We start from the raw sequence: 13,677 nt of genomic DNA on the forward strand, positions 1-13,677 counted from the left end.
TCAACTTCATTATTTCTTTAGCACCCTGACTGAAAATGCTACCATTCTTTCTTCATACACGGTGGCTATTACACGCAACTAACTTTTTTTGTCAGAATCATGCTGATCAGCTGTCCAGAATCGGTTGCTATATTCAATCGAAAAACTGATCTTCTAATGTGAATAGTGCTGTTGTTTAAAAGAGCTGAACAGACTCCAGTTTTATCAGATGGGAAAATGTAGCCTTAGATTTGTGCCAACACGATGGAAGTTTAATGTCTGAACTGTCAATCGAGAAAATTTGCTCAATTGGAGGATGGCAGTGGGTGGGTTAAGCAGTTACATAGAATGAATGGCCTTTTCATGTATTTTCGCCTTTTGGAATGATCACATTTGCCTGCAACATGTACAGAGCAGTGATCGAGGATTGGTAACTGCTGAAATTTTACTGTTTTATTTATTGTGAAAGTGACACTTCATGGATATTGAATCAATGTTGTTGTCTTTTTCAGCCAAGCCAGGAGGTCAGGTGAGGTGTCAGTACTTTCCAGCAGTGGATAAAGTTGTCTTTGTGGATGACTATGCAGTTGGATGTAGAAAAGACTTGAATGGCATCTTGTTGCTTGATACAGCACTACAGACCCCTGTTTCAAAGCAGGATGATGTGGTTCAGCTTGAGTTGCCAGTTACAGAGGTAAGAACATTTCCTGTGCCTGAATGGGATCTCATTTTCTGAAAATGGGTCACGTTAAGGATGTACTTTCTTTCTCTACTATTTTTCCTTTCCTGAAATTCAAATGTTTAGTTTCTTTGGTAAAGATTATACCTAAGCAAAGAATGTGTCTGGTAAGTGTGAAGGAGGATAAACTACCTCTACATATGAGGCTGATGAATATTACTGTTTGTGTATGAGTTAGCTAATTGGCCTCACACTGCCCAAAGTATCAGCTCGCTGCGAACCCTGATTTTTCTGCTGCAAATCAGGACTAATAACCTGGCACAGGTCAACCAATGCCACAGGGTGGTCTGGGGGCCTTCCTCCAGCAGCCTTGGGATTTGCCTTCTCTTTGGTTGATCAGACCAGCCTGCAATGACATCCTATGTAGCCATAACCTAAACTGTGATGGTTAACGTGAATAAAAGCTAAACAATTAATGGCATACTTGAAATCTTGGAAAAATTATCATTGAGACTATGGTATAAAGTTAAAAGGCCTAAATGGCCAGTGATATAGTGGGAATGGGGGTGCTCTGTGTATCGCAGGGTAGGGACTTGACTATGTCTTGTTTTGTTAATGTTTGCTTCTCAGAAAATAAAAAAGATTGAATTAGGACTGGTCCATGAACCTTTTTTGGTGCATTGAAAATACCATGTTTGTGAAATGGCTATAGTTAAATTAAGACACATTTTCAACCATGTAGACAATTGTGAAAGCTGAGTAATCCAAAGTTTTAATTTCTACAAGCTTAATCAGTGCACTAGATTTGAAAAAAGGTAATTGCAAAAAGATCTTAAATGACTTTTCATTCTCCCCTCCGCAGCAATGTAGGAAAATTTCTCAACATTCCCAGTCGACAAATTTTGCCATTATGAACTGAAAGGAACTTATTATTTTAGTAAGATAAAAGCAAAATACTGCGCATGCTGGAAATCTGAAACAAAAACAAAAATAACTGGAAAAACTCAGCAGGTCTGACAGCATCTGCGGAGAGGAATACAGTTAACATTTTGAGTCCGTATGACTCTTCATCAGAACTAAAGAAAAATAGAAATGAGGTGAAATATAAGCTGGTTGAGGGGGGTGGGACAGGTGGAGCTGGGTAGAGGGCCAGTGATAGGTGGAGGCAAAGAAGAGATTGCCAAAGATGTCATAGACAAAAGGACAAAGGGGTGGTGACGGTGGTGATATTAGCTAAGGAATGTGCTAATGGTGACATTAAGGGTAGAAAGGACGAGCAAGTGACAGATGGCCCTAGTTGGGGTGGGGTATATATTTTTCTTTTCCCACCTATTTCTATTGTTTTTAAATTTATTTCTATCCATTGTTTTATCTCCATCTTTTAGCCCATTTCGATCCCTTCCCCTACCCCACCCCCATTAGGGCCATCTGTCACTTGCTCGTCCTGCTTTCTACCCTTAATGTCACCATTAACACATTCCTTAGCTAATATCACCACTGTCAACGCCCCTTTGTCCTTTTGCCTATGACATCTTTGGCAATCTCTTCTTTGCCTCCACCTGTCACTGACCCTCTATCCAGCTCTACCTGTCCCACCCCCCTCAAACAGCTTATATTTCACACCACATTTCTATTTTCTTTAGTTCTGATGATGAGTCATACGGACTCGAAACGTTAACTGTGTTCCTCTCCGCAGATGCTGTCAGACCTGCTGAGCTTTTCCAGCTAATTTTGTTTTTATTTTAGCATTTCCTTTTGTTATTTATAACCAGTTTGCCACACATTTGAGTGATTAGTGAGTAATCTCAAGTATAAAGTATCCTCGTTCACATACGAGGAGAGAACCTACCAGCAATTTAAAAAAAAAAAAATTGTGCTTGTGATTCGTAGTTGTAAACTTTTTTTTCTTTATTTGTGAATTTAAAAATGAAGGAGAAATTATTCCGTTCTCCAACTGGTATTTCTGGAACTGTTGCCACGTCAACTGTAAACATGCAGTGGAATTTTCATTCTCAAAATTACCTAAATTATACAGCCTTAAATCTTCCTTAAAACTTGGCTATAGATCTTAATACTTGTATAATTTAATATGGAAGGCCAACTGCAAAAGTGAATGCTATGATTTTATCCCAATTTTATTGTCATTTTTTCAGTAATCCATCAATTCCTAAGATAGATTCTTAATGAAATTGGTCATTGACCGATGCACTGTGCAAGCTCTTCTTTCCTGTCTCTCTCCACTCATCCCCAGCCATGGATGTTAATGGCTTAACTTAGAATATCCAAAGAGGCCTGGATACCTAGGGATGACTGCAAGGCATGATAAGCACAAGGGTGAAGCCCAAGTGTTTTGTTCATATGTCTGACTCTAAGGTGACATTATAGCCATGAAATCTCAATCTTGTTCTTGTGTTCATTGTGTACTTTTTTCCTGCCAGTGGGTGTCATGCCAATCACTTGACGTGTGATGCTCTCCAGTAGATTAAGCATTATGGCATGGTCTTATTAAATCTGAATGAGAATGATAAATCATGACTAATTATTCAGTTACAAAATTCATTATGTATCATCCTGCATAATAATATTGATCTTAGATATTTTTGATCTTCATATTCAAATTTCAAGAAAATTTATTTAAACATTAAAATGCAAATAATTCATTTGTTACGTTTCTTATTAAGATTTGAATTATCTTAAGATCCAATACCTAATAACACTTCCCTGTGGCAAATATTATTAGCTGAGGAGATCTTTGGGCTTTCATCCCTTCAAATGTCATTGGGCTATTTAATGTTGCACCTTTATTACAAAATGCCTCCTATTGCACCAGTTCATTTTTATAAAAAACTTTGTCAAATGCTTATTACTCTTTCATATTTTCGGCTCTTTCTCGTTTTAGTGCAGTACTGAGGGAGTGCTGCAATGTTAAGGGTATCGTCTTGACAGGAGGCATTAAACTGACCAGTTGTTAAGTGAGGCAAGAGAGGAGATAGGGTTGCTGGCAATAATTTTCAATACCTCTGTGGCCACAGGAGGGGTGCCAGATGACTAGAGGGCAGCCAATGTGGTGCTGCTATTCAAGAAGGGAGGAAGGGATAAACCAGGGAACTACAGGCCAGTCAGTCTAACCTCAGTGGTGGGGAAACTATTGGAAGCAATTCTGAGGGACAGAATTAATCTACACTTGGAGAGACAGGGATTAATCAAGGACAGTCAGCATGGTTTTGTTAAGAGGAGGTCATGTCTGACCAATTTGATTGAATTTTTCAAAGAGGTGACTGGGTGTGTAGATGAGGACAGTGCATTTGACGGAGTATATTTGGACTTCAGCAAGGCTTTTGATAAGGCCCCGAATGGGAGACTGATAACGAAGGTAAGAGCCCATGGGATCCAAGGCAATTTAGCAAATTGGATCCAGAATTGGCTGAGTGGCAGAAAGCAGAGGGTGATGGCTGAGGGTGTTTTGTGACTGGATGCCTGTGTCCAGTGGGGTTCCACAGAGATCGGTGTTGGTTCCCTTGCTGTTTGTGGTATATATAAATGATTTAGATTTGAACGTAGGAGGGTTGTTCAGTAAGTTCGCGGATGACATGAAAATTTGTGGTGTGGCAAATAGGAGGATAGCCTTAGATTACAGGAGGATATAGTTTGGCTGGTCAGATGTGCTGATCAGTGGCAAATGGGATTTAATCTGGATAAATGTGAGGTGATGCACTTGGGCAGGACAAACAAAGCACGGGAATACACAGTGAATGAGAAGACCCTGGGAAGTACCAAGGATCAGAGAGACCTTGGTGTGCATGTCCACTGGTCCCTTAAGGTAGTGGGACAGATAGATAAGGTGGTTAAAGAAGGCACTGTGACACTTGCCTTTATTAGCCGAGGCATAGAATATAAGAGCAGGGAGGTTATGCTGGAACTATATAAAATGCTAGTTAGGCCACAGCTTGAGTATTGCGTGTAGTTCTGGAATCCGCATTATAGGAAGGATATGATTGTACTAGACAGCATGCGGAGGAGATTTACCAGGATGTTGCCTGAGCTGGAGAGTTTTAGTTATGAGGAGAGATTGGATAGCCTGGGGTTATTTTCCCTGGAGCAGAGGAGATTGAGGGGGATGTGATTGAGGTGTATAAAATTATGAGCGGCGTAGATAGGGTAGACAGGAAGGAACTTTTCTCCTTGGTGGAGGGATCAATAACCCGGGGGCATAGATTTAAGGTAAGGGGCAGAAGGTTTAGAGGGGTTGTGAGGAAGAATTTTTTCACCCAGAGGGTGGTGGGAATCTGGAACTCACTGCCTGAAAGGGTGGTAGAGGCAGAAACCCTCATAACATTTAAGTATTTGGATGTGAACTTGCGATTCCATGGCATACAAGGCTATGGGCCAAGTGCTGGAAAATGGGATTAGAATAGTTAGGTACTTGTTTGACCGGCGCAGACTCGATGGGCCGAAGGGCCTTTTTCTGTGCTGTCGACTTCAATGGCCCTGTTAAAGAAGATCAGAGGCATTCTCCTGGTGGCCTGGCCAATATTTATCTTTCAATTAATGTTGCCAAGACTGATATTTCTGGTTATCTTGTTTGTGGGATCTGGTTGTGCGCAAATTTGATTGCTATGTTTCCCTATATTAAAACAGTGACTACCATTTAAAAGTACTTCACTGACTAGGAAGTGCTTTGGGCTCTCCTGAGGTCAAGAAAGGTGTTATTTGAAAGCACATTCTTTCTGCTTTCTCTCAATTGTTCAGTAATGTATTTTTCTAACCAATCTTATTCAGCAAATGCTAACAGCAGTGAATTTCCTTTCAATGCAAGGGAACCTGCAGCATATTCAGTAGGATTGGCGTGGTGCTGAGGGCGAGGGGATGAACGTGGAAGTGACCTGAACTGATTTGAAAATATCAAAATTGCACTAGGCAAGGAAGGAGTGAAATTTGCAAACACTTTCAGCTGAATGAATAATGGGGTCCTTGAACCAATTAATGTTATTTTTATACATGTTCAATTAAATTTAATGCCCTGCAGTTTACATGTATAAAAGATTGGCTACAAATATTGTACCTATTCGAGAGCAAGTTGTTACATTTGACTAGTATTGAAGCAATACTATTTATTTAGCTGGAAGATTGTTTTGACAAGCAAAACCATTTCTGTCTTGCACAGCAGTAAATTGATCCGTTGTGTGTTTCAGTTGAACAGTTTCACAGATCTAGTTTATGCTGAGGGAGTTTAAGTTTTAACATTTTGCTTTAGGAGGAATTTCAGGTTGGCAATATTTCCAAGTTGTTAAAAATAAATTATATACCTGGAAAGTCAAAATACTTTCTTTTACTTGTTGATGGTTTGAACTATAATTACTAGAATTAAGGCATAAAACGAGTTTGGGGAGGTGGTGTGGGTGAGGAAAGGGAATGGTATGTGTAAGTGCTTTTTTTTTTACAAAACTTTATTTTTCTTTATCGGCTATACATGGTTGTTTTCCATTAAAATAATTGAATCACTAAGGTTGTAAACTCTTTCAGCATCCAATATGACAGACAACTGATTCAGCTGTCCACTGGTCAGATCTGGCTGAGCCACATAAAGCAGTTTTGCGGTTGTTATCTGCTAAAACTCACGTTTAAACATCCCATCTTAATTTTAATAGTCTTTCCTGGGACTTTTGTTTCCCAAGGTATTTTCAAAATCTACTTATCACTCAACCTGGGCATTCCCCTTGTATGGTCCTCACCTCCGCTCCCTTAAGTCTAAGGAAGGATATGGCAGATATGATTTGGCTATCCATCGCCAAATCCAACTGGATCATGTGAACGAGTATTGTGACCTGCTCTCGTCTGCTAAAACTTGCTATTCAGGATCATCCCGGAATGCAAAGATAAAACCCGGCTTCCTTTTTCTCCTGCGGTTTTCTTAAAACTCCCTCCCTTGTTCCTTCCACCTTGTCTTCAACACGAAGTGTGAGGAGCACATCAGCTTCTTTGTCGCTAAAATGGAAACCATCTGAATGGCTACTCTACCATATCCCTTCCTTTAACTAACCCACTTTACCAAACTTCCTCTAAGGATCCTCCCTGTCCTAAATCTAAACTGTTATTTTTTTCTAGTTTCTCTCCAATCTACCCTAATAACTTCTGAGCTCTTGTCTGTGACACCCACCTTCTCCCTGGACCCTGTTCCCATTTAACTGCTGACAACTCAGCTTCCCCTCCTGGTCTCCATGTTAGCTGATATTGTTAAGGGTTCTCTCTCTTCAAGTGTTGTCCCTCTCCCCTTTAAACCTGTGATCATCACCTCTCTCCTCAAAAAATAATCACTTGACTCCATTATCCTTGCAAACTATTGCCTGTCTCCAACATACTTTTCCTCTCAAGCCCTTGAATATGTTGCCACCTGATAAATCTGTGCCTTTTGCTCCTGAACTCTGTTTTAATCTCTCTAGTCAGGTTTCTGACACAGTACCAAAGCAACTGTTGTCGAAGCCACAAATAACATCCAAAGGTATCTCTTGCAATGGCTTCTCTTCCCACATGGTCACCTCTGGTGTCCCGTAAGTATCTATCCTTGGCCTCCTCCCACTTCTCATCTACATACTGTCCCTCTGCGACATTATTTGAAACCCAGCATTGTTTTCACATTTACACTTATAACTCCCAGCTCTACCTCACCACCAGCACTCTTGGCTCCTCTGGTGTTGCTAACGTATTGAATTGCTTATCCGACGTATCCAAGCAGAAATTTCTTCCCATTAAGACTGAAGCTTTTGTTTATGGCATCACCTCCAAACTCCACTCTCTGACCATTGACTCCATCCCTCTCCTCTCCCTGGCAACTAAACAAATAAAAGCAAAATACTGAGGATGCTGGTAAAGTGCTGGAAAAACTCAGCAGGTCTGGCAGTCTGTGGAGAGAGAAAGAGTTACTGTTTCAAACCCCATGTTGCTCTTATTCAACCCTCTATCTCCTCCAGCCCCATAACCCTCTGATATCTGAGCACATCTAATTCTGGCCTTTTGAACATCCCCTAATTTGAATTACCCCATTATTGGTGGCTGTGCCTTCAGTTGCCAAGGCCCCTAAGCTCTGGAATTGCCTCTGTGCACCTCTCCACTTCTCTACTTTGCTTTCCGCCTGTAAGATGCTCATTAAAACCTACCTCTTTGACCAAACTTTTGGTAGACTGATTTAATATCTCCTTATGTAACTCGGTGTTATTTTTATTTATGTTGTTCATATGGAGTGCTTGAGGATGTTATATTGTGTTAAAGGCGCTATGTAAATATGCAAACTAAAGCAGAGAATGTATTCACTCGTTAGCAAGAAATTGCAGGGAGGTTTTTTTTAAATAAAGGAACCTTTTATTTAAAGCTGACATTGTAATGAACAGTTTGCAGACTGCTGTGTTTAAGGATTATTGCTGCATGGCATGTCATTGGTATATCATTGTATGGGTATTTTTATGGCTCCTTGGCTCAATAAGAAATACAATATTTATTTTTCCTGTGATCTGCATAAATCCTGATTTTGTAACAGTGCCAAAGTTGAATCTAGTTGAAACGTGTCCTCATTTGCTTGTGTGTACTGTGTCTTTTTCATCTACAGGCCCAGCAATTGCTGTCTGCTTGTCTGGAGAAAGTGGAGGTATCATATATAGAAGGGTACGATCAGTTTATCTCGCAGTTGAAAGAAGGGCTGCAAAATACTTCACATGAGACGGCAGCAAATCACAAAGTTGCAAAGGTTAGTAGAAACTGCAGTAAATTTCTTCCAGGGATGGCATTGTACCCAAATACTTTGATCCGTAGATGGAGAAATCTCCCAAGTAGTCCTTCAGCCAGCTCAGAACTTAATGACATGTTGTGAAGGCAGCCTAGTCACTAAAGTCCTGTGATCCAGTAGATGAAATGTCCTGAGCACTGTTGTCAACGTATAGGAAGTTTAAGAAACAGCTACCCTGTACCACAATAACACTCTCCTATTGCAGCTCTAGCAGCAAGATTGGGGGGACCAGCAATGCTATTTGGGCATTGTAGCTATTACTATCCCTGTTTTCCTTGCAATTTGTGCGATGCGAGCAAGACTGCATTTATTGTCGATTCATATTTGACATGATGAAATTGTAATGGTGGAACTTCTTAAGCTGCTGCATTCTTCCCTTCCATAGCAATTGAGTCAAACCTAAAATCAGCACCATCTAACTAGTTTTTCTTGGTGAAAGCAGCTAGCCTGTGACCATCAGTCCTCTTCTGTCACTCTCCCCCATCCATGGCCTCTTGAACAGCTGCCTGGGTGAGATCAAGAACGATGGTGGATAATGGACTCGGTATCTAGATTTCAATAAATCTATGTTTTTGTGAAATGCTAAGCCATATGTTATGAAGCTATTTTTATTTCCCTGGATTGGCAGTAATGCACCTCTTTTTTTTACAGTGGGCAACGGTCACTTTTCATCTTCCTCATCATATCCTGAAGTCAGTTGCTAATGCCATTGTAAATGAGTTGAAAAAGACCAATCATAATATTTCTGCCCTGTCTGTAGCCTCATCTGTAATGGATAGGCTATCCTACCTCTTACCAAGCGCCCGACCAGAACTTGGTGTGGGCCCTGGCCGCTCAGTGGACAGGTATGTGAGAGCATGCTTAGAATAGAATTAAGTTATAATGTTTAATTTGCCATAATTTCACTTCTGCTTATCATGAAGTCTTATGACATGCTATGCTGGCTTAGCAGTTATCCAACTATTGACCAGTTAACTGGAGATCATGCTTAGCTCTTAAATAAATTATCTCTATGGTGACTCTTTTAACTTAAAGGAGGATGAGAGATTGCGACATGATCCACAGAATTTTAAAAAATTCATTTGTGGGATGTGGGCTTCGCTGGCTGGGCCTGCATTTATTGCCCATCCCTAAATGCCCTTGAGAAGGTGATTGTGAGCAGCCTTGAACCGCTGTAGTCCTTGTGGTATAGGTACACCCACAGTACTGTTAGGGAGGGAGTTCCAGAATTTTGACCCAGCAACAGTGAAGGATTGGGTATATATTTCCAAGTCAGGATGGTGAGTGGTTTGGTGGGGAACTTCCAGGTGGTGGTGCTCCCATGTATCTGCTGTCCTTTTCCTTCTGGATGGTAGCGGACATGAGTTTGGAAAGTGCTTCCTATGGAGTCTTGGTGAGTGTTTGCAATGCACCTTGTAAATGGCATGCAGTGCTGCCACTGTTTGTCAGTGGCAGAGGGAGTGAATGTTTGTGGAAGGGGTGCCAATCAAGTGGGCTGCTTTGTCCTGGATGGTGTCAAGCTTCTTGGGTGTTGTGGGAGCTGCACCCATCCAGGCAAGTGGAGAGTATTCCATCACACTTCTGTCTTGTGCCTTGTAGATGATGGACAGGCTTTGGAGAGTCAGGAGGTGAGTTATTCACTGCAGGATTCCTAGCCTCTGACCTGCTCTTGTAGCGACAGTATTTATGTGGCTAGTCTAGTATTTATGTGGCTAGTCTAGTTCAGTTTCTGGTCAATGGTAACCCCCAGGAAGATGTTTGTGGGGGATTCAGTGATGGTAATGCCATTGAAAGTCAAGGGACAATGGTTAGATTCTCTCTCGTTGAAGATGGTCATTGTCTGGCACTTGTGTGGCATGAATATTAATTGCCACTTGTCAGCCCAAGCTTGGATATTGTCCAGGTCTTGCTGCCTTTGGACATTGACTGCTTCAGTATTTGAGGAGTCACGAATGGTGCTGAACATTGTGCAATCATCAGCAAACATCCCCACTTCTGATCTTATGATGAAAGGAAGGTCATTGATGAAGCAGCTGAAGATGGTTGGACCTAGGGCACCATTCTGAGGATTTCCTGCAGTGATGTCCTGGAGCTGAGATGCTTGACCGCAACCATCTTCCTTTGTGCCAGGTATGACTCCAACCAGCAATGATTTCCATTAAATCCAGTTTTGCTAGGGTGCCTTGATGCTACACTTAGTCAAATACTACCTTGCTGTCAAGGGCAGTCACTCTCACCTCACTTCTGGAGTTCAGCTGTTTTGTCCATGTTTGAACTAAGGCTGGATTGAAGTCACAAGTTGAGTGACCCTGACGGAACCTAAACTGAGCATCAGTGAGCAAGTTATTTGCTAAGCAAGTGCCACTTGATAGCATTGTGATGACCCCTTCCATCACTTTACTGATGATCGAGAGTAGACTGATGGGGCTGTGACTGGCTAGGTTGGATTTGTCCTGCTTTTTGTGTACAGAACATAACTGGGCAATTTTCCACATGGCCAGGTAGATGCCAGTGTTGTAACTGTACTGAAGAGCTTGGCTAAGAGCGCTGCAATTTCTGGAATTCTTAAGTACTGTTGTCGGAATATTGTCAAGGCCCGTAGCCCTTGCAGCATCCAATGCCTTCAGCCGTTTCTTGATATCATGTGGAGTGAATTGAATTGACTGAATTTGTGATGCTGGGGACCTCTGGAGGAGGCCAAGATGTGCTTTTAATGAAGCAACTATTAATAGTTTTGTAATTTTGTCAAATCACCCTTTGGTCGTTTGAGTATTGAAGTAATTGCTTTGTTGTTTTTGCACTCCTTCCCTCAACATAGGACAACTAGATTTGAGATTGGCTTCTGATTTTTTTTAAAACACAATTGGCAATCAACTTTGGAACTCTTTAATGTTATGATGACACTGGAAAAAATGCTGGGTGGTATGGAAATTTGGAATCATTTATCAACATTGTGGAAACACTGTGGGTAAATGATAACGTGTTTTTGTTAATTCACCACCTGAACATTGAATGTTTAGAACCCCTAAGTGAGTATCCTTTGTAATCTCATCAAAACTTGCTTTTTAAAGTGGATTAAATACTTGACTGACTTCATCTTTTATCTCAGAAACCAAAGGACTGAGATGAAATGATCCATTCAGACCCAAGTGCCGAAGACTACTGTTTATAAAGTGCCAATATGCACAGGCTTTTTATATTACTTGTGCAGTCACAAGTGCTTGGCAAGAATTTGTGTTGCAAATAAAGTTTTTGTGCATTAATTCATTTTGTTTGCTGGTTTGGGAAGCTGAAAGAAGTTTGGCTTTCATGTTCAGCTCCCGCTCCTGCTCTGGTTGTTTTGGCCTTTTTGTCTTATCCAAAATGGTAGCTGGTGCAATCATAACCACCAGATCCAAAAATTGTGTCGTTGTTCCATTATTTATTACTGCCTATTTAAAATTGCATCTGCCTCCAATGTTCACTCAATCTAACAGTGAAAATGATATCCATAAAATGATGTGGAATACTCTTGCAATTCACAAACACAGAAGCTTGAGTAAAAATCGTTGTGGGAGAAAGTACTCTCAAAGTAAACTGGTTCCCTCTCCTCTTGATCTTTCTCTTCCACGCTCCCCAACCCATCATTTTCTTTTTCAAACCATTCTTCCCACAGCTGTGGGATTCTTCAAATGAAACTGGAATCGTAAAGAAAAAAAAATAGGTGCCTCCCTAAGGAATCCTACGGATGGCCATTCTGGTTGGGCACTTTGTGGTTGGGAGATACAGAGCAAACCAATTTGTGAAAGATTTGTTTCTGAATGTGAGAACTACTAGATGGGTGTGGCCTTGAGTTTTACAGTTATTGCACATCACCTTCCCCAGTGCCCTCAACCCCAACATGTAACAAAAGTTTGTGTCCATCATAAATGGACATTAAAGCAATGGTCAAATGAAGTGCAAGTTACCCTTATGACTGCGGTATAAACAATTCCAGCTTTCTATTTAGGTCGCTAATGTATAGTGAGGCTAACAGACGAGAAACCTTCACCTCTTGGCCACATGTAGGCTACAGATGGGCTCAGCCTGATCCGATGGCACAGGCAGGATTCTATCACCAAGTAAGTTCTTAATTAGTCATTACTGGTATAGTAAAATTACCTAGTTTTTGTTGTTTTTAATACCTTTTGAATTATAATGAGACTTTTTAAATTATATAACTATAAACACTTGGGGATTTGGGAGAAGCAAAGTATAATGTAGAAAACAGCTATGACTTTATTCTGTTGTCACCCTTTCTGGCGTATTTAACTTGATTTAATGAGAGGAGATTGGAGAATTTGGGTGAAGAAGAAACCTAAGTAACATGGTGACAGTGTGTAAAGAAACATGCATTGCATTTCAGCATTGGATCTTGAATAAAAGTTGACTTTGCCAAAAGGCCACATTGATCCATCCCTGGTTTGTGCTGAGTTAAATGGTTAGTGTGGTAATCAGGAACTATAGTTAGTCTCTGTGTCTTTCCACTCGTAGAAGGGAAATAAATTGACTGGGGCTCCTGCTTTTGATCACTCTTCAGTGGACACATAAAGCGTCCTTTAATTTTGTCTCAAGATTTTGGAAACTGAAGCAAGCATAATCAAATAAGCTGACTGAATCTTTACTTTGTTTTTATTCAGCCAGCCTCCTCTGGAGATGACAGAGCCATGTGTTTTACATGTAGTGTTTGCTTGGTGTGCTGGGAGCCCACAGATGAACCTTGGTAAGTAAGCTATACCATGTACGTACTGAGTGGATAAATTCAAGATATCTGGACTCACTACAGAATTAATAAAGAATTCTTTCTATTCAGTAAGTTTGGAGTTGATGCCCCTGTAATAGAACCCCTACTATATATTGGGGAAGGGAGAGAGGCAGAAGCCAGTAACTGATTTCAGTTTGTTCTGTGCTGTTAACTCAATTATGCCATTATGTTGTCGTAAAATTATCAGTGGCATTTGCAGCTTTTTATGGAACATTTTTTGCTATTGGTGTTAGCCCCTAAAATACGTGCACTCTGTCATGGTTGGATTTTTATCTTGCTTAAAACAAAAGAAATAGACTTATATCACAAATCTACATCAGTTCTGCAATTGACAATTTACAACATGCTGTTTTACAATGTGCAGTGTTATAGTCAGTAAATTCATAGCTTTTGGGCAATAAATAGTACTGCTGCAATATTGATAAATAGAATGCTTTTATCAAGCCTTTAACTTTTCAG

The 13,677-nt window shown here is 40.6% G+C and overlaps 1 protein-coding gene across 6 annotated transcripts in view; it reads left to right on the forward strand.

Annotated features, from left to right (window-relative positions):
- The window catches only part of birc6 (baculoviral IAP repeat containing 6), a 242,480-nt gene that overhangs the window by 32,370 nt on the left and 196,433 nt on the right, over positions 1 to 13,677 (forward strand). For all 6 annotated transcript variants that reach the window (XM_041180834.1, XM_041180857.1, XM_041180849.1 and 3 more), the window contains exons 2-6: positions 492 to 673; positions 8,259 to 8,396; positions 9,087 to 9,280; positions 12,424 to 12,535; positions 13,094 to 13,176. In XM_041180834.1, coding sequence (XP_041036768.1) covers positions 492 to 673; positions 8,259 to 8,396; positions 9,087 to 9,280; positions 12,424 to 12,535; positions 13,094 to 13,176 — 709 coding nt within the window. The remainder of the gene's footprint in view (positions 1 to 491; positions 674 to 8,258; positions 8,397 to 9,086; positions 9,281 to 12,423; positions 12,536 to 13,093; positions 13,177 to 13,677) is intronic.

Source organism: Carcharodon carcharias, chromosome 2 (genome assembly GCF_017639515.1).
Source record: "Carcharodon carcharias isolate sCarCar2 chromosome 2, sCarCar2.pri, whole genome shotgun sequence".
Classification (NCBI taxonomy): domain Eukaryota; kingdom Metazoa; phylum Chordata; class Chondrichthyes; order Lamniformes; family Lamnidae; genus Carcharodon; species Carcharodon carcharias.